This window comes from Gopherus evgoodei, chromosome 3, assembly GCF_007399415.2.
Source record: "Gopherus evgoodei ecotype Sinaloan lineage chromosome 3, rGopEvg1_v1.p, whole genome shotgun sequence".
NCBI classification, from domain to species: domain Eukaryota; kingdom Metazoa; phylum Chordata; order Testudines; family Testudinidae; genus Gopherus; species Gopherus evgoodei.
Genome location: NC_044324.1, coordinates 128,082,041 through 128,102,782, shown reverse-complemented (window position 1 = coordinate 128,102,782; position 20,742 = coordinate 128,082,041). Strand labels below are relative to the sequence as shown.

Here is a 20,742-nt window from a genome sequence, read left to right as displayed (position 1 = left end):
TCCACTCTTGGTCTTTGTGGTGCTCTTCAATGCAGACAGTGGCTCCCACTCAGTAGTAGGACTCTGGCCACCCAAAACTAAAACTGAAGTGAGAATGGAGAGGGAAAGCCTTTCTCTAAGGCCTGGTCTACACTGGGGGAAGGAATCTAAGTTATGCAACTTAAGCTACGTGAATAATGTAGCTGAAGTCGACGTACTAAGATCTACTTACCATGGTGTCTTCACTGTGATAAGTCGACAGCTGACACTCTCCCGTCGACTCCGCCTGCGCCTCTCGTCCTGGTGGAATACTGGAGTTGATGGAGAGCACTCGGCGGTTGATTTATCATGTGTAGACTAGACGCGATAAATTGACCCCCGCTGGATTGATTGCTGCTTGTCAATCCAGCGGGTAATATAGATAAGCTCTAACACATAGACAATATCCTAGCATAGTCTCAGGCTTGGTCTACACTAGAGCGTTGGGTTGACATGAGGCAGTTTATGTTGACCTATGTCAATATACTGTAGTGTCTACACTACAGCCTTGTTCCCACTGATGTAAGTGCCCCTACTACACCGACATAATAACTCCACCTCCACGAGAAATGTAGGGCTTATGTCAGTGTAGTTGGAGTGGCGCAGTGTCTGTGTAGACACTGCGTTCCTTATGTTGGCTGTTGGCTGTCTTGTCAATTTCATGGCTCTGCTGGATCTGTGAAATGGACAAGAAAGCAGGCTTCTGACTCCCCAGCTAGGTTGCTACCGGGTCTCTACTTCAAGCTGGGTTGCTATCTGGGCTCCCAACCTGGGCTGCCGCCCAGGCTCCCCACTGGGAGCTCTACTGCCCCCCAAGGTCCTGGCTCCTCGCTGGGAATATGGTAGCCGTATGGACTCCAGGTGTGGATCTCCCTGCTGGAGGCGAGACACCCTGGGCAGCTTCCCCCATTTCCAGCTGGGAGCAGGAAGGCAAGAAGCCTGGGGTGCAGCTGGGCTCCGTGAGGAGAACTGTGTGGAGCTTAGAGCCCTGGTCCTCACAGAGAGATCCCCACACTGCCCCTCTTCAGTCAGTAGAAGTGCTCCTGGTCAGGACGCACACCACCGACAGAAGGAGGGTAGTGTGGACATCAGCCACCGCAGTAATTACTTTGCATGACTGGGTCCAAACAGGTTGTGGTTTAGGCACTACTGCAATATAAATGTTAAATAATAAATAATACTGCCAGGTGGCTAGAGATTTTCTTCCCCACAGACCATCAATATCCCCAATTTCTGCCATCAACCAAGAAGCAGAGGTAGGAGTCAAGAGACAGCAAACATAAAAATAAATAATTTTTTCCAAAGATGAAAAATAATCTCCCCTGAATTGTTAACCTGTATGAGTCCCTCAGTTACAGTGTGGGTGGACTATATGGCATTTCTTAAAATGCTTACTGCAACTACTGATCTTGCAGGCTTGGAATTAAATTCCTCCATTTCCTTACATTATGCTCCTGTAAAAATCCCTATGGTATAGCAAATCCTTGCTTGATGATATATTTTGGAACAGAGCAACTGAAATTGTTTTCAGAGCGAGTACCCATTTTAGAGTCCCTGTGCAAGAAATTTCATTTTAAAACACAACATCCAAATACTTTGTAGATGGAAAAAGAATCAACCATTTCCATCTCTAGTCCCATTCAGGGCTTGGCTACAATGCAGAGTTGCAGTGCTGGTGGTGGCTTTACAGCGCTGCAACTCACTCACCGTCCATACTTGCAAGGCACATACAGTGCTGTATCTCCATGGCTACAGCGCTGGCTGTACTCCACCTCGGCCTGGGGAATAACGACTGCAGCGCTGGTGATGCAGCGCTGCTCTGCCAGTGTGGCCACCAAAAGTGCTGTTATTGGCTTCCAGAGGTATTCGGAGGTATCCCAGAATGCCTGTTCAGCCACTCTGCTCATCAGTTCGAACTCTACTGCCCTGGCCTCAGGTGACCCACCCTTTAAATGCCCTGGGAATTTAAAAAATCCCCTTCCTGTTTGCTTAGCCAGGCGTGGAGTGCAATCAGTGAATCTTTCCAGGTGACCATGCCTCCACGCGCCAAACGAGCCCCAGCATGGAGCAATGGCGAGTTGCTGGACCTCATCAGTGTTTGGGGGGAGGAAGCTGTGCAGTCCCAGCTGCACTCCAGCTTTATGATACCTATGAGCAGATATCAAGGGCCATGCTGGAAAGGGCCATGACCGGGACGCGCTGCAGGGCAGGGTTAAAGTAAAGGAGCTGTGGAGTGCCTATTGCAAAGCCCGCGAGGGAAACCGCCGCTTCGGTGCTGCCCCCACGACCTGCTGTTTTTACAAAGAGCTGGACGCGATACTTGGGGGTGACCCCCACCACCAATATGAGGACCACGATGGACACTTCAGAGTGGGGGTGGAGGGAGGAGGAGCAGGTGGGGGAGGAGGAAACCGAGAGTGAGGGTACTGGGGTGGGGGGAGACACCCCGGAGTCCCTGGAGGCATGCAGCCAGGAGCTCTTCTCAAGCCAGGAGGAAGGTAGCCAGTCGCAGCAGCTGGTACTTGCTGGAGGACAAACAGAGGAGCGGGTTCCCACTAAGCGGCTTTTATTTTCAGGATGGAAATTTTTCAGGAGAAGAGGGAGGGTTCTGCATGCATGCATGCCTAGACGTGGAATAGCGCAATGATGTGGTCTATCACGTCATGGTAATCAGCCTCGGTAATCTCTTCAAAAGTTTCAGCCAGAGCGTGGGCAATGCGCTTGTGCAAGTTTATTGGGAGAGCCACTGTGGTCCTTGTCCCAGTCAGGCTAACGCATCCACGCCACTGTGCCGTGAGGGGTGGGGGGACCATTGCAAGACACAGGCAAGCTGCACTGGGGCCAAGGCAGAATCCACATTGCTGTAGAAGACCCTCCCGCTCTTCCCAGGTGACCCGCAGCAGCGAGATATCTTCCAGGATCAACTCCTGTGGAAAATGTTGGGAGAGTGTTCAGTGTAGGTGCCCCCTGCAGCTGTTTGCTTTCCCCAATGCACAGAAACCCTGAGGACAGTACAGCCCTGAAGCAATCAGTCTCCCTTACTCACCATTTCGGGGCTCCTGTGGGTTATGTGCGCTCTCTTTGGTATGGGAAAATTATGCTATTGTGAAGACTGTAAATTCCTTCACTGTGTGGGAATAACTGTCTGATATAAACAATGCTGCCTCTGTTAAGTGTTGCCTTTTTTGTCTTTCCACAAGCAACCTTGAGATCTTGGCTGCCCGTGTTATCAACAGCTCAAAGACTCCAAAACCTCCAGAAGAAGCTGTGAAAAAGCAAAGAAGACATGCTGCAAGCAGTTATGGATCACTCTGTCACAGAGAATCAAAAAGTGCAGGACTGGAGAGAAAGGGAAAGCAGGATCCGCCAGAAAAACGCAGCGGCCAAAAAGAAAAGCACAAAGCAGCTGATAAGCATTCTGGCACGTCAAGCGGACTCTATCCAGGTGCTCGTAGCCATGCAGACAGAACACTACCGCGCCGGCCCCCTCCGCGTCCCAAAGCTCTTTCCCTTGTGCCCCAATATCAGCCCAAAACCCCCTTCCCCAGCATCTAGGTTCTTATCACCATCAGCTGCCTCCAACACCTGTACGTTCACCAACCAGACCCGAGATCTAGGACCCTTACCCTCTACACTCAACCCCCATTACCATGCAGTATTTTCATCCTGAAGTGCAGCAGTCATTGCACAGCACTCCAGACAGGACATATTCAAACCTGTGACTGTTCAGTTCCCCACCCCACTCCCCTGCCCTTTTAGGTTCCCAAAATGTTGTGTGTCTGTCAATAATGTTATTTTCTTTTCAACAAATGAATTCTTGGCTTTGAAAACAGTCTTTATTATTGCAGAAAGTCAAAGATACCTTATCCCAGGAAAGAAACAGGCACTGCAAATCAGCTTAGGAAACACAGATTCCTACTAATATTGTAACCACTGCACTTCACTCCTGTGCAAGGCACCAAACATTACTGTTGGTTTTTAGCCTCAAATTCCTCCCTCAAAGCATCCCTAATCCTTGCAGCCCTGTGCTGGGCCTCTCTAGTAGCCCTGCTCTCTGGCTGTGCAAATTCAGCCTCCAGGCGTTGAAGCTCAGAGATCCATGCCTGACTGAATCTTTCACCCTTCCCTTCACAAATATTATGGAGGGTAAAGCACGCAGATATAACTGCGGGGATGCTGCTTTTCCCAAAGTCTAGCTTCCCGTACAGAGATCACCAGCGCCCCTTTAAACGGCCAAAAGCACACTCCACAGTCATTTGGCACCAGCTTAGCCTGTAGTTGAACCGGTCCTTGCTCCTGCCAAGCTTCCCTGTATACGATTTCATGAGCCAAGCAATTTAGTGTCATACGTGTCAGGCGACTCGCTATCATCGTTGGACTTCTCATCACTTTGGATCTTAAGGAATAGCTCAACTGCCAAATGTGATGTGCTGGCGAGACTTGTCAGCATACTCCTCAGCAGTTCGGGCTCCATTTCCCACAAAAATCATGCTGCACAGAAACCGTTGAGAGTCAAGATGGCGCCAAACGTGGATGGAAAAACAGGGATTGCTGGGATGTGAAGCGATGCATCACAGGGTGTTGGGACAGGAAGCAGAATGACCCGCACCCTCCACCCCCTTCCTACAACCCATGGCACCAAAATGGGAGGAGGCGCTCTGTGGGATAGCTGCCCATAATGCACCACTCCCAACACTGCTGCAAATACTGCAAATGTGGCCACACTGCAGAGCTGGTAGCTGTCAGTGTGGCCACACTCCAGCGCTTTCCCTATGTAGCTGTACGAAGACAGCTGTAACTTCCAGCGCTGCACACCTGCAATGTAAAAGGATTAAATTTTAAAGATTAATTGTTTTGCTGGAATAGTCTCAGGGCTTGGCTACACTGGCACTTTACAGCACTGCAACTTTTGTGCTCAGGGGTGGCTTTGAAATTTCAAGTGTAGCCATACCCTCAGTCTAAAACATTTAAAGGAACTACCTGACAGAATAAGTTAGATTATAATAATCTCTATAATTCCTTCCATGCAAGGATTCAAAATGCTTTAAAACATGAATGAATTAAACCACACAATGCCGCAGTAAAGCTGTTTTGATATTATCACTGATGGGAGACCTGAAGCAAAAACGATGAAGTAACTCACCCATCATAAGGAACTAAGTTAGTCTATGACAGGATCAGAAGCAGAATTTAGCCACTAGACAATACTCCCTCTTATTGACATGCCCTAATTTCCTATGCTAAGGGTTCTTCATTTCCCAAATAACTGAGTGGGTTCCTAAAAGTTTTTATGCTTTAATACTGGGTGACCTTTTTTCTAATATGAGCGCTCTGCAGCAGACTTTTCCTGCATTGCAGCCCCACCCCATAATCAGCTTCTGGGAGAGTGCAAAAGTGTGCTTCAGCTGCACTTTCTCTTGAGCCTAAAATCATTACCCGTCCATTTGCTCCTTGCTGGAGAAACTGACTTTTTGGATTTGTCCAGGTCTCCAGGTTCTGTGGCAGTACACAACGTAGAGCTGGTTGGGGCAGTTTTCTGTTAGAATTATTTTCCAAAGGAAAAATCACTTTCTGACTAATCAAAATTTTCCACAAGAAAATTTCAATTTTGCCAGACAATTTAGATTTTCCATTGGAAAACCATTCTCACCTCTGAGGCCATCCTGCTCTTCAGCAGCCTACCCGGCTGTGGGCAGCCTGTCAGGGGTTTTAGGTCTTTCAGGGTCCTGGCTCTTTGGCAGCCTAAAAACCTTAGCTCCCAAACTGTCTGGCTTCCCAATAGAGCAGGCTCCTGGAACTCTGAGCAGCTTGGGGAACCTCAGAAGTGTTTAGAGAAATACAAAATGAAATGCCCTTTTGATTTTTTTCTAAAATTTTTTTTTAGAATTCCTGTTCCATGGGAAAAAATAATTTTTCATTCCATTTTAGAATGGAAGTTTTTTGAAATTTCAGAATTTTCCATGGAATGTGAATTCCAGTTTCTGACCAGCTGTAATACAGTACAAACTCAGAGTTACAAACACCTTGGGAATAGAGGTTGTTTGTAACTCTGAAATGTTCTTAACTCTGAGCAAAACGTTATGGTTCTTTCAAAAATTTACAACTGAACATTGACTTAATACAGTTTTGACACTTTGCTATGCAGGAGAAAAATACTGCTTTTAACCATTGTAATTTAAATGAAACAAGCACAGAAACAGTTACTTACCTTGTGAAATCTATTTTTTAAACTTTTCCTTTATTTTTAGACACTTACATTTAACACAGTACTGTACTGTATTTGCTTTTTTTTTTTGGTCTCTGCTGCTGCCTGATTGCTTACTTCCAGTTCCAAATGAGGTGTGTGTTTACTGGTCAGTTCATAACTCTGGTGTTTCTTGTTCTGAGGTTCTACTGTATAATGCTTATTCAATGGGCCACAAAATAGGGCTGGTTCCGTCTATAAGTGCTAACCTTCAGAAAGGGAGGCTTGATCTACACCAAGCCTGCACAACTTGTAAAGCAGTGAGGGCCATATTACTCCAAAGAAAACAGCTGAGGGCTGAACCCCCCTGGACCCACCAAAACACCCCCCCAGCACCGCCCAGCCTCCCCCCAAATACCCCTAGCACCGCCCAGCTCCCCTAAAACACCCTGCCGCCCCAGCATTGCCCGGCCCCATGGAAACACCCCTCCCCACCCCAGCGCCACCCATCCCATGGAAACAACCCCCCCTTCCTTAGTGCTGCCCTGCCGAAACAGCGATATTGAACCTTGGTATTATGTTATAGCGGGCCCCTAAGGTAGTATAATTCAGGTAAAAGAAAAATGTCTTTTTGCTAGAAGTAGAATAAGATCTTCCCTCCACTTTGTAATCAATTGCCCTGTTGAATGAATGAGGTGTGAATGAGGAAGGCGCGGAAGGCAGGCACATCCAGACAGCTGCAACCCTCAGAGAGGGGATGGGAGCCAGACCAAGGAAAATCAAACTTGTCAAGTAGGCTGACTAGAGAAGAGCAGACATACTGATGGCCTGGGAGGGGGTGGGTAGAAGTGAGCACCTTCCTTTGGAAACACTTTCTTTGCAGCATTGGGACAACCCCCATCCCAGAGAAAAGCAGCAAAAAGGACCAATTTTTATGAGAGACAAGATCAGTAGAACAGATCAGCCACTGACTTGCCGCTTGCCTCCTCACCCCACCCCAAGTATAAAGCCCCCACCGCCACTGCCTGCCCGGCTCATCATCCCCGTCCCCTGCTCGCCTACTCACCTCCTGCCGCCTGCTCGCCTCCTCAGCCCCCCTCCCCTGGCTCACCTGCTCCCCTTCCACTGCCCACCCGGTTCATCATCCCTGCTCCCCCGCCTGGCTGGTCTACTCCCCCCCTACTGCCTGCTCACCTCATCAGCCCCCCACCCTGCCTCTGGCCTAATTACCCCCCGCGGGCCACAGAGTGAGCCCACGCAGGCCACATGCAGCCTGCATGTTGTGCAGGCCTGGTCTACACTACCAATTTATGCTAGCATAACTATGTCACTCGAGGGGTTGGAACAACCACACCCCTGAGCGACGTAGTTATACTGATTTCACCCCCAGCACAGACAGCACTATGTTGAAGAGAGGGCTTCTCCTATCAACATAGCTATCACATCTTGTGGAGGTGGAGTATCTATGCCAATGGGAGAAGCTCTCCTGTTGGTGTAGGTAGCGTCTTCACTAAGCACTGCAGTGGTGCCACTGCTCTAAGTGTAGATAACCCCCGAGTGTTGAATATGGAAGCATAACTTTTGTTAGTAGACTTCAGGGGAAAATAGGGGGTGAGGGAAGGAGGCTGGTGGTTTGAAATCTGTGAAAAAAATCATAGAATTATTTTTCTGCCTGTTTGTTGTTGAAACTGTGATTGATTGAAAATGTTCCAAACAGCTCTACTCTACTTCAAGTTGAGCATGTGCATGAGTGTTTGCAGGATCAAGGCCATAAATCTTATTTTACTAAAGAGTCTCTTCTCTCCTGGAAGCACATCTGAGCCCATTAGTGAGAGAGATGTGCACTCTAGGGCCCTGCTTTGGCAAAGACTTAACATGCTTCACTTTGGGCAATCCCACTTTGATAGTGCTACTTGCAATGCATAAAGTGGGTTAGGTCTTTGCCTGTTTGAGGCCTAGGTGGCACTTTAAATTCTCCCAGATTATTTTCTGGAGCTGGGGACTTCTGCCCCACAGGGTGTGCTGGGCTCCTGTGGGTTTGAAAATATTTACTGAAGCTCCGCTCCAGATGGGTCTGGCTGAATTTAAGCCCTGGGTCTTGGGTTGAGTATTTACAACTGAACATTGACTTACAACTGAACATGGGGGAGGTCCTCCCCCAACTCCTTGCGGGATCCAGGCCAGTGCTTAATTTGTAATGGAAAAGGTGCCAGGCCTCAAGCAATTGTTTTATTTCATAACTGAGGTGAGGTTGCTGGCAGGGCCGGCTTTAAGAACTGCGGGGCCCGATTTGAATACCTGGTCTGGGTCTCCGGCAGCACTTCGGCGGAGGGTCCTTCCCTTGCTCCGGGTCTTCAGCAGACCCCCCCCGCCGCAGAAATGCCGCCGAAGACCCAGAGCGAGTGAAGGTCCCTCGTGCTGCTGAAATGCCAAAGACCCAGACCGCTGCTGGGTGAGTAAAAAAAAATTAAAAATGCTCCTAAGGCGCTGGGCCATTTTAGGTGCGGGGCCGAATTCCGGGGAATTGGGGGAATTGGCCTAAAGCCTGCCCTGGTTGCAGGGACCAAACCTAGAAGTGCCAGGGCTCAGCCTTGCCTAGGGTGACCAGATGTCTTGATTTTATAGGGACAGTCCTGATTTTTGGGTCTTTTTCTTATAGAGGCTGCTATTATCCCCACCCTATCCCCATTTTTCACATTTGCTGTCTACTCACTCTAGTCCTGCCAAACATTAAGCACCGCTCAGGCCCTCTAGCGGAAAATGAGACCCAGGAAAAGGAAAGAAAAACCCAAGGGGAAACGGGTTAAAGAAAAAAAAAAGTCCATGCTGGCACGGGTGCTGGATCTAGGGCGCTGCTGCTGCACGCTGGCTTGAAGTGGTTTCCATTATACACAGGGTTTACAGTTTGGTTCACTGGCTCTCAACACCCCTCCTATGGATATGGAACGAAGCCAATCCTGGGGACAGTCCCTATGCCCGCTCCCCTCTGGAGCCCGTAACCCGTGCTCTGGAGACCCAGCCGTGCAGAGCCCAAAGCGGTTGGGAAGGCCACCTAGGCGCCGGCCGCGCCCGGCCCTTCTCAGGAGTTTCACTTCAGCCCCCGCTCGGGCTGCAAACAGCTGCACACGCAACCTGAACAACTGAGCCACCGGCCGCTCCCCGCCCGCCTCCGCTGGGCGCAGGCTGCGGAGCCGGCAGAGGGTGGGGGCGGCGCTACAGGGCAGGGGGCGGGGCTGGCTGAGGCCGCTGCAGCTGGGCCGGGACGCGCGGCCGAGCCGGGGGAAGCACGTGGAGGAGGAGCCAGCGGGAGGCAGGCGGAGCTGCTGGAGGGGGGCAGCCCGACCCGCCCAGCCGGGGAGCGGGGATGGGCGCTTGAAAGGGGAATCTGTGGCCGGCGGAGCGGGACAAGTGGCTGGGGCGAGCGTGCCCCGCTGGCGCAGGCTTCCCGGCAGGGACCTTTGTGGCGCGGCTCAGCCCGGCGGGAGAGCGCCCAGCATGGAGCCCGTTACCAAGTGGAGCCCAAAGCAAGTCGTGGACTGGACCAAAGGTAAGAGAGACGCTCACCCAGGCTCGCCCCGCTCAGGGGAGCCCCGGGGCTCGCAGCCAGGAGCCCCACGCGCGCACTTCGCCTGGCACAAACTTTCTGTGCAAGGGAGCAGCTGCCTGGCGGGGACTTGCCGTGTCCAGCCACCCGCCTGTTTGTGGGGCGCTGCCGAACAAGTTCTCCCTCTTCCTCTTCAGCATGCTGTGTGAAGCTCGGCCGCCTGCTAGCTCCCCGGCTCTGCACCTACCCCTTCTGGGGACTTGCTGGAAGCAAACACGCCGCCTCCGGACATGTTGTTCTGCGGCTTGCTGGGGGCGCCTCGGCTCTGGAGTTAATGTTAGTAGTTCTCGTCTCCTCCTGCTTTTGTATATACAAGTGCTCGTGCTGCACAGCTCTGGCCTCCTGCTGGTCTCTGTGCAACGCTCCAGTTGCTGGTGGTTGGCCGTCAGAGGCGTATTGTGACTCTCGGGCGACCCTTTTGAAGAATCCTGAAATGCTTATTAAGTAACACACTCTAGACTCGTAGGGCTCCCGAATGCCCGGCTAAACAGTAGTAGTTCTGCTTTGAGCCACTCAACCCGCCAGAGGAGGAGAGGAGCTGATAAAATGACCCAATTTTGCAACTTGAAGGATATGTTTGATGTTGACTTCAAGTCAGTCTCCTGGGCAGGAAAAGTTATTTTCCATGAGTATGTGTAAGCTTGGCACTACTTGTTTAGGATTTCCAGAATCCTGCTGGAAACCTGGCAGTTTGCTGGGAGATTTCCAATCCACTTACATGATTTGGGTCTCCTAGCGCCATAGTTCAGAAACCAGTGAACTTAGTGTTATTTCTGGGGAGGAGTACATTTTGACCTGGATTTGCTTTGGGTTGAGATTGAGAGCTGCATGGTACTGTGTGTGTGTGTGTGTGTGCGCTTCTTTAATTGGATTCTGTCCAATGCTCAGTCCCTTTGACCCTTTCACTTGTGGTCATATTCTTTTGTTCAAAGAATGTTACAAGTATTATGTGACTCATTCTGCAAAGTTCTAAACAAAGCCAGTTACTCTCAAAAAAAGGCATAGAGTTCGTATAATTTTGATGGCAAACTGCAACTAGCTCTAGTAAGCAAGAATTATTAATCCCAATTTACAGATGGAGAAACTAAGGGAGTTAGTGTTAGATCTGGGTTTGGAATGCTGAGCTCTAGGTTCTGTGGCAATACCACTCATCTCTCTCATTTATCCACCAAAACTCCCCACCCCATTTTGAGGCTTCATCAACATGTTGACACAGCTGTGGGATGCTTCAGTGTAGCTGTTGTATTTGAAAAGAGTGCAGAGCATCTTCAAAGCTGAACAAATGGGCAAGTTTTTTTCTGGAGGATGGGGAGGCAGGCACCTGGAGAAGTCACACTGCAACCAGACAGCCCTGTGTTTGCAGCTGTAGGATGCCATAACTTTGTGATCACTCTGGATTTTTTGTGTGATCGTCTCTAACCCGTTGGTAACACTGTTTTGGAAAGGCAGCTTTAAAGTGTTTAATGCAGAGGTGGGCAAACTATGGCCCACAGGCAACATCCGGCCTGTGGGACTCTCCTGCCTGGCTCCTGGCCTGGGAGGCTAGCCCCGCCTCATCCTTGCTGTTCTCCCTGTCGTGCAGCTTCAGCTCTGGGTGGTGGGGCTGTGAGCTCTTGCCGGGCAACACAGCTGCAGCGCCATGGCCTAACCTGGTGCTCTGTGCTGCATGGTGGCGTGGCTGGCTTCAGCCAGGTGGTACAGCTGTCTGTCCTGGTGCTCTGGGCAGCCAGGCTGTAGTGCCGCCAGCCACCGGTGCTCCAGGCAGCGCAGTAAGGGGGCAGGGAGCGGGAGGGTTGGATAGACGGCGGGAGGGTTTGGGGTGGTGGTCAGGGGATAGGGGTTGGAGTGGTCAGAGGGTGGGGAACAGGTAGGTTGAATGGGGGCAGGAGGTCCCGGGGGGGCAGATAGGAAGGAGAGGGGGAGTTGGATGGAGCGGTGGGGGGCAGTCAGGGGCAGGTGCTCTGGGAGCAGTCAGGCACAAGGGGTGGTTGGATGGGGCAGGGCTTCGGGGGGGGTCAGAGGGTGAGAAGGAAGGGTTGGATAGGGGGCAGGACCAGGCCACGCCTGGTTATTAGGGGTCCCCTAACAGGCCCTCCATACAATTTCAGAAACCCGATGTGGCCCTTAGGCCAAAATGTTTGCCTGCCCCTTTGTTAATGTCTTATGTTTTTTCATAGTCAAATCCTGGCAGCTCTAGTTTGACTTACTTTATGGTCCATTTCTTAAAGACAAAAATCTTGTCACATCATAGAGTATTTTATGAGCTGCTGTTTGTATGTTGCAATATGCTACACAGAGACAAAAATGATTAAGAATTGGGTGAGAGCTTAATTTCCTGCAACCTATCATTTACATCTTTTTTTGAGAGTTTATACGTTATATTTCAGGGTTCACTTGTTAGATGGAATTGGATATAGTGAGATGGATCAAAATGTTCTGTTGGCATCAAGCTGACTTGAAGCTGTGATTACTTGTGGAGAGAAAGTTTCCCATTGACCAGAAGCCCTCACTTAAGTATCTTAATGCTGATTGAGCTGCATAGCTGTGGTCAGTTCTTGGCAACTTTGTCTGAAGACTAAATAGATTTGGAAACTATGCTAGTGTTCTGATGTAGGATGACATGGGTAATTTCAGCATTTGAGTCTGAACTCCATGTAAGAATGCTATAGCACCTATGATGACTGGGCATGCAAGCAGCATCTATGAAAGAGAATGCTGTAGAAATGTGATGTGATGCATTACTTCACAACACAAATAACTTCCATAGAAAGATCTGTTTCTTTCAGTGGTGTTGATTTAAAAGGAGTTCATTGTTTTAATGAAATATGTCTTGCTTTGTCATATGGAATATTTACCTAACACATTCTTTCCTCTTCTAGTCTGTCTCTCCTGCATTTTATCTTGGCATTGAAAGTTTATTGCCTTACTTGATAAAGGCATAAATCTGCTAATCATTTGAAAAGGTTTTATTGTATGCCTTAAGTAAACTTGGTTTGTTTTCTTGCATAATTTATTTTAGCTTGTCTATTCCTTTTAACAGGTCACTCTTTACTTGGGCTCTCACTTAATTAGTATTACACAGAATAATCAAGGTCTGGTTGCAGCTTAATCATCTGATTGACACTAAGACATGTGTGCTTTGAAACGAAGAGGCTCATAGCAGTGAATAAATTAAAGACTCTGTCATTGATTTTCAATTTCACAGTGTGAATTTGACCTCTTAGCTTCACATCAGAAATCTCCTTCTGGTGCCACTCTATGCATGACAATTTTGTAATAAGGAAATAGGCAGGGAAAAAGTATTTCTTTATGGGTACGAGTTAACTTCTGTCATTGTATCTGAATGTCAGAATTGGCACTTAAAAACCTGTAAATAACTGGGTAATAGCCATGTTGGCACAATGTTTCATGTTTAATTTTTAATCCAGAATAAGTCTGCCTTTCAGTCCAGCACTGTCAGATTTTATTTCTGACCGAAGACCAATATTTTAAGTTTTATCCTGTGATTACTATTACTCACAAAGTTTAATTTTCTAGGACTGTTTTCTAATTACAGCATGCATGCACAACAACAACAACAAAAAACCAAAAAAAACCCCTCCAAGCCTATAACTAGGTTTGGAAGGATTAGATTTTTATCAGTAAATGTTGGTAAACATCAACTTCACTGTACACTCAAACTGATGAGAAATATTTCTATCAATCAAAATGTATAGATAGGCAACGTAAGAAAAATGCTACTTGAGAACTTAACATTTAATTTAAGGATTCTTTATATATTTTGACATATGATGTTGACAGTTTGTGTTAATGGTTATAAAGGTTAAATGTTTTGAATCAGTGTCTGCTCTCATTAAATAATTCTGACTTGCCAGAACTTTCACAGTTGTGGGAAATTTAAAATTGATAAAAACAAAAAATGCTTACAAATAAACAGCCATAATATCCATCAAAACTATAAAAGGAATACCTATAGCGTTTGTTTAGGTTTATGTGCGCCACTGAGTAATAGCTAAGGTAATCTTCAGTGTAGCTGAACAGACAGCACTGTCTGAGGAAAAACTGCCTTTGTTTTGGTGCTCTCTTCTACCTGTCCTCAGAACTGTGATGGCATAGAGATGAATCCTGACAAAATGGTATAAATAGATGCAATGGGGGATGGCAGTTCTCAGTGGGGCATTCAGGTTAGCAGATACTGATGCATTCCTGTTAGACAAGGATTAATAAACTTTAGAAAATGTCAGGAATAAGGGGTATAACCATTTAGATCTGGCTAATCCCATTTGGAAGCTCAACAAAGACTGTGAAAGAGGTTTTCTTTTCTACTAAAGCCTCATCAGCTTCCAATTCTTCTAGAGCAGAACTTCTGGAATTCCTTTCTCCTTTAAAAGAAATCCAACAAAACAACCAAACAAAACTTTTAGTAGAAATATCAGTAGCGGCACTTAGTTAAAGTAAATTTGACCTTTCTTTTTAAGGGGGAAGTGTGGCTAGGGTACGTTTTCTGCCTTTTGCACTTGGATTTATTGAAAGGATAACTATTGGCTTAAGAAATGATGATATAGAAGCTTTATATTATAGGATTTAAATTGATTTTGAATATGAGCTTTAGGTGCACACAGTTTTGTGTAAATATGTGTATGGCCTTATTGTTGGGCATCAAAGTTTAACAACTGATACAGACCAGTTACTGTCACTTGCTGCGTCTTGTTGATTAAGATTAATACTCTGTTTCTCCTCAACAAGTGTATTAATATAAATGTTTTTGTGATTAAAGTGTGCTGAATTGGCAGTACTGGACACTGCATGCAGTAAAAGCAGAGAACCATGCTAGCTAGTTAAACCTGTTTGAAAATAACAATGTTTGATACATGTCTTAGTCATGGCTTCATTGTTCAATGTGCACAGATTCTCTGAGCTGTGCTCAAAATTACCCTCTGACAAGTCTGTAGTGCTGCTTCTGAATATTTGTAATGATAGCTGAAAACCATATTACTTTTGTGTTTGCTTACAGTGTTTGAAAACTGTTTGGGGCATGCTTACTGGCCCTAGTGAGGACAGTGCTTCGGACTGCTCTTGTCTGCTTACAAGAAAAAGTCCTGAGTGGCTGGGAAGCTTTTCTGCATTGACCCACAAACTTGCCTCAACCCCATTCTGGGGCCCACCTTTAGCAGTGAGAGCACATTTCATTGTCTAGGTCAGTAGGCCCCTTGATCACTATGGTGACTGCTAGGAAGGGTCATGCCAGTTGTCATATAGTCACCTGTTCACTGGAAACTGATTGGTCTGAGGTCAACAACCCGTCTTACATAGGATGTCTGACCAGCCATTAGATGAGAGTGAATTCTGGTTCCATTGAAGTTGGTGGGAGCTCAGCCACTGACTTCAAGGAACTGAGGATTTTGCTCTCAGGGCTTCACTGCAGAATCAACTCCATGCTCTTAGGCATTGTCCCTAACCTGATTTCTGCTGATAAACACATCCTTTCACCCAAGTGTGGTGTTGCTTTTATACCAAGGGCAGTTGGTCTGCCCTAGCATATTCAAAGTACTGCTTATGCTCCAGCTGGTAACCTGCTCACTTTGCAATGTGGGCACAGGCTGAACCACTCAAGTGCTGATAGTCCTTCAGTGCCTTCCTGCAATTTCTCTGTGTGCTCAGAAGGACAGCCAAGTTTTACCACTATTCACTGTGAAAGAATCATAGCGTGGTTCAACTGCAGCCCTAAAAACTGTGGGAAATGATGCTAGGAGTCCTAGCACCCTCAGATAAATGAGTGCAGCACCTGTGTGAAAGTACTCAGCTACAACTTTGACAACAGCCACACTGCACTCAAGGTAGGCCAACCTGGGTACTGATAACTGAGGCAACTGTGCAGTGAAGGTATACTCTTAGTCTCTTCCAATCTGGGATAGATTTCACCTAGTTACTAGAGGAGTTTACTGGCATAATCATGCCACTATAGTTAACACTAGTATGGCGCTTGTGTGAACACTTATTTTAGAATAAGGCTGTCCATGTGCGGAGTTATACTGGTACAACTATCGCGGTATGATTTATTCTAGTAAATTTCCCTGTGTAGACAAGTTCCCGGAGGCCTCAGATCTGATTTTAGCCATTTTGTATTCATTCTTCAGAAAAAATGTTGCTAGAGAAGAATGTAGCTTTGTTCTCTTCCGACTTTTTTTTTTATGATGTGAGTCTTTTTTTTGTGTAAAAGCATAGTTGCTATTACTTCTTCCTGAAACAGAAAGGAATATCACCTGTATTTTTTTTTATTCTATATAGCCATGTTCTTCTCTCGCTGTTGACATGCCTATGTTAATTGTTGGTTTCAGAGTACCAGCCATGTTAGTCTGTATCTGCAAAAAGAACAGGAGTACTTGTGGCACCTTAGAGACTAACAACTTTATTTGAGCATAAGCTTTCGTGGGCTACAGCCCACTTCATCGGATGCATAGAATGGAAGATATAGTGAGGAGACGTATATACATACAGAGAATTGTGACCAAATGAAACTGCATACAGCAAGGATAGTGTGATATTATACTGGAGGGTAGACTTTTTAATTGTGTATATCTGTTATATTACAAAATAGATTCTATGTTACAAGTCTAGGATCAGGTAGCCCTGAACCAAGATGACATTTCTTTCTTTTACTGCAGTTCAGGTTTAGTTACTCTGCGCATCTACTCTTGGGTGTTATTGGCTTCTGCCCTCTGGTATGTCATAAACTACTCTGATTTTTGTTCTTGCTACCTGTAAATACAGTTGTACTAAATATGTCTTAATGCATTTCCCTTCTCTTTCTGTTTTCTTACTAGTTAGCTGCAATTCATCTTGAGAGGCTCTTCTTGACTATTTAAAGCTCTTTGTGTTTTATGTTGCTTAACTTATGTAACTTGGAAAAGGTTACTTGTACCACAATTGTTTATGCTATTAAGTTGGATACCATAGCTGGAACAACCATGAATGGCACATGGGCACCCATCTTCTCTAAGCCCTCACTTTTTGTAATGCTTTCTTGGGAAAACTGAATAATGTTGTAAGGTAACAAATAATGTTAAGCACAATATTGTGGGGATTATAGATTTTTACTTGCATCTCCAGTCTTCTGACTTAAAAGTTACCTGTAGTTGGGCTGCAGAAGATTTTTTGTTTTTCATCTTTAGAAATAAGAGGTTTTGCGTAATAGACCAGGAAATGGCTTTGAATGGACACTTTCTGTCTATTGAAATTATGAATAGAGCCAGCCAGTAAATGCCCTGTTTGTGAAGGTTGACAATATTTAACAGATCACTTATCTGGATTGAAACTGACCATTTTTTATTTATTTTTTTTTAAAGCTGCACAACCAGTTTCTATTTTTTTTAAAAAGAAAAGTTTTATTCATTTACCTCCACTGAGATCAGTGAATGTGTACCAAAAAACAACTGAAGAGGAGGAACTAGCCTTTGCATTAGTATATTTAGCTCATATTTTCAGATTTTGCTGTGTTGCAATTTCTTGAGCAGCTCAGGGGTTCCATGAATGAGTGGGTTGTGGTGTTTTTTTTTTTTTTTTTTTAAATAAATGTGAGTGTACCCAGTCAGTTCTTTCTGTTTACTTTGCCATCAAATGGCTGATATAACTTTTAACCAAGGATCAGAAGTCTACAGACAAATACTAGCAGCTTATTTTAAAAACATGTTAAACTTTAAAACAGGGACTTAATAGAAAGTTGTTTTGTTTTTAAAAGTTTATAATGTAAATACTCTTTGCAAATGGAAATATGCAGGAGTGAAAACAGTGTATTTAAATGTTTTGGGAGCCAAAGATGTATGCTCAATTTTAGCTTCCTGGAGATGTCAAGTGTCTTAGTTGAGAGAGACCCCTGTAAATTTCCCAAAAGCAGAGAGGTAAATAAACCCAAGCCATAGCTTTTCCCTTTGAAAAGCTTTTCAGTGACAGGATCTATTATTTTATCTGGAGTTGAAGTAGGGGAAGCTTTGTTCCTGTTTTTAAAAAGGGTGCTTGCTCTAGTTAAAGTGATGGGCTCTTGCTTTATGCTTTTACCCTGATGTTTTTTTTCCAGAGTAGAAGAAAGCTGGTCACTTTTAGAATGTAAATCTTTCTGAGGCAAGGACCATACTTCCTTATGCTTGTACAGTGCCTGGTACATAGCAAGGGCTACAGAAAACCAATAGCGTGTCTTGGACAATGTGCTGTCAATGTTGCCACAATCTTGGCTGAAAATAAACAAACAAATCTCTACTTGTAGCTCTTTTTCTGTAACAGATGACACAAGCCTCATAAATACAGTTTGAAAGGGTATGTGTGTATACATGTATATAGAGAATTCCTACAGTTTTGCAATCATGTTTTAAGTTGTTTTTTAAATATCACAGTCCCTGGACCTGTCTGGAGTGAGCTGTTTTCTTTAAGGTGTGCAAGAAACAAAAGCAGACAATGACTACTAGTAACCAATAATCTTAAACTCCAGGGAAGTTCAAAAGAAGTGACTTGACCTCAATTCCCCTCCCAAAATATCAGGTTACCACTCAGTTTTCTTTGTCTATTGTATTTTCTTGTTGCAATAGAACTTGCATGGATAGGGAAATGTCACAGATTACAAGTATTAATGAATTAATCCAAATAATGGCCCTGTTAATTGACTTAATGAATCAATAATACTTGTATTTAATATTCATAATGGTGTTATCTGACCTGATTTGTAGGCCTGTCCTGCAGGCCTACCCCTCGCTGTTTCTCATGTCTTAGATGTTATGGTTTCCTGGTCTGTTCGCAAGCAGGAGAATATGGGTTGCAGGTCAGCTTGGTTGCCACTCAGGAAGCTATTCTTGCTGAAAAGTCAGCTTCTCTGTCTCCTTCACTGACTGTTCTCCCCCTGCTGATCCCAGCCACGTGGGGTGGCAAGGATGTGGCTTAGGCAGGAGAAATGGGAAGCTCTTATGGGGACCAGGGGCTAAAATGGACTGCCTTGAAGCAACCCCTTATCCATCTATAGTACTTACATGGCCCCAATTGTATCTGAGCTGCTCAAGATTTCTTTTCTTCTATTTTTTAAACTGTTTAGGGAGTATTGACAGATTCACAAATCCTTGGTGTGTAAATATTGGAAACAAAACAGTCATTAAAACAGTGAGCTTTTGTTTAGCGACATTATATTGTAAGGTCATGAGATCTTTCCATAGAACAGGGTGTTACCCTGTTACAGAGTGTGCATCCTTTCAACACTTGTCATTTCTAGTGATTTTTATCAGGGGCAGAGATTGTGAGGAGTATGCAGGGGCATTCTCTCCCTGCCCCCCCATGGATACATCACAGGGGTGATGTGTGAGGGTGGAGGCAGATTTCCCCCTTCTATTTGGCTCTGTTTTCTCTCTGCAGAAGAACATTTAGGGGGTGGGGTGTGAGCGGTGACATCGCCAGGTGCTCTGTGTGTGTCAAGGTCAGTTTCCCCACTTGGGTTGCTAAGGGGAAGGCAGGAGAGCAGCACCTGATGCTCACAGCAGAGCTCCAGCTTGGAGCCATTTCAGTTTGGCTAGCCTATAAAGTAAGAGACTTGCTCCAGAAACACAGGCATCTAGACATTCTAATCAGCACCAGTAACCCTTGTAAGAAAGTGAACATAGATCTGAGCTGCTCCCAAGCATCTGAGTAGTGTACAGCATTGAGTGGGTGAAGCCCAGGAGAGTGACAGAGTGAACAGAGAGGGTTAAATGTGAATGCAGTGTGCTTAGGCAGATGGGCCAAAGGGACAGGCTTTAGTGATTTTTTTGTGTGCGCGCGCATTGTATGTTTATGTATCTCTCTAAAGCCAGGCAGACGTTATTCATAGTTAAATGAAAGTGCTCGGTTCTGTTTATTCAAGAATTGGGTTTTTCACTAATGTTGATTTTTAAGTGGCAGCTGGTAGACATGGCAAATAATTAAGGGTGATTAAATAATTAATGTAAACTGTATTTGTGATTTCAAGTACACTAATTTAAGTATCACTAATAATCAATAAATCCAGAAGTTAGATGTATATCTATTATTAATAGTAGTATTAAGCCCCCTGCCCTCCCAAATATAGAAATCAAACTACACCTGTGATTTTTATTAAATTGAGTGAAATCTCTGATAGATATTTAACATGCTATCCCATTACTTTGAATAGTATGCTGTTTTTTTTGCTGGTGAATGTATTTTGAGTATTTGAATAAAAGATGATAAAGTATTTTTGTTCTCTGTTTATTTTGCTGGTTATATAATTGGTGAGTTCGATTTTTCCATAACAACCACCTCCCATACTTCTAGAACCATTTCTCTGCCGTTGGACGACATGATTTTTCTAATGTAATTATCCTCATCATCCCTGTGAAGTAGGGCAATACCAGTATCCTCATTTTAAAGATGGGGAATTGAGGCTCATGGAGACTAAGGCCATGTCTATACTAGAGAGCTTAGAGTGTGCACAGCTGTACTGATGCAATTGTAGCCCATGTAGCTGCTTTATGCTATCGGGAGAAAGCTTTCTTATCAACATAATTAAATCAGCCCCAATGAGAGGTGAGCATGTCAGTGGGAGAGTGTCTTTCACTGACCTAGCACTGTTCACACTGGTTCTTCTATCTGTGTAACTTACCTTGCTCAGGAGTGTTTCTTTTTTCACACCCCTTAGTGGCATACTGACAAAAGAGCTAGTGTAGATATAGCTTAAGTGACTTGCCTGAGGTCACAGAGGAAATGTATGGAAAAGCAGAGAATTGAATGAGTCTCCTGATTCCCAGGCTAGCACTCTTCACTGCTGGGCCACGCTTCCCTCCCACCCAGCAACTGTTCCCCCTCAAATCCTCTGATTATCTGAGGCTTCCCATAGACCTTCCCCTGCCCATCTCTTAAGTAGGGTACACACACCTGCGCCCATTTGCTCCCTGACCAGGCAGAGGAG

General features: G+C 45.6%; 1 protein-coding gene across 2 annotated transcripts in view; it reads left to right on the top strand.

Moving 5' to 3' along the window:
• The first annotated feature begins 9,524 nt into the window (after positions 1-9,524).
• Positions 9,525-20,742, top strand: part of CNKSR3 (CNKSR family member 3) — a 94,527-nt gene continuing 83,309 nt past the window's right edge. Inside the window, exon 1 of one of the 2 annotated variants that reach the window (XM_030556615.1) lies at positions 9,525-9,749. In XM_030556615.1, the coding sequence (XP_030412475.1) occupies positions 9,698-9,749 (52 nt within the window). In that variant the 5' untranslated portion in view covers positions 9,525-9,697. The remainder of the gene's footprint in view (positions 9,750-20,742) is intronic. The other variant, XM_030556614.1, reaches the window with a different exon arrangement.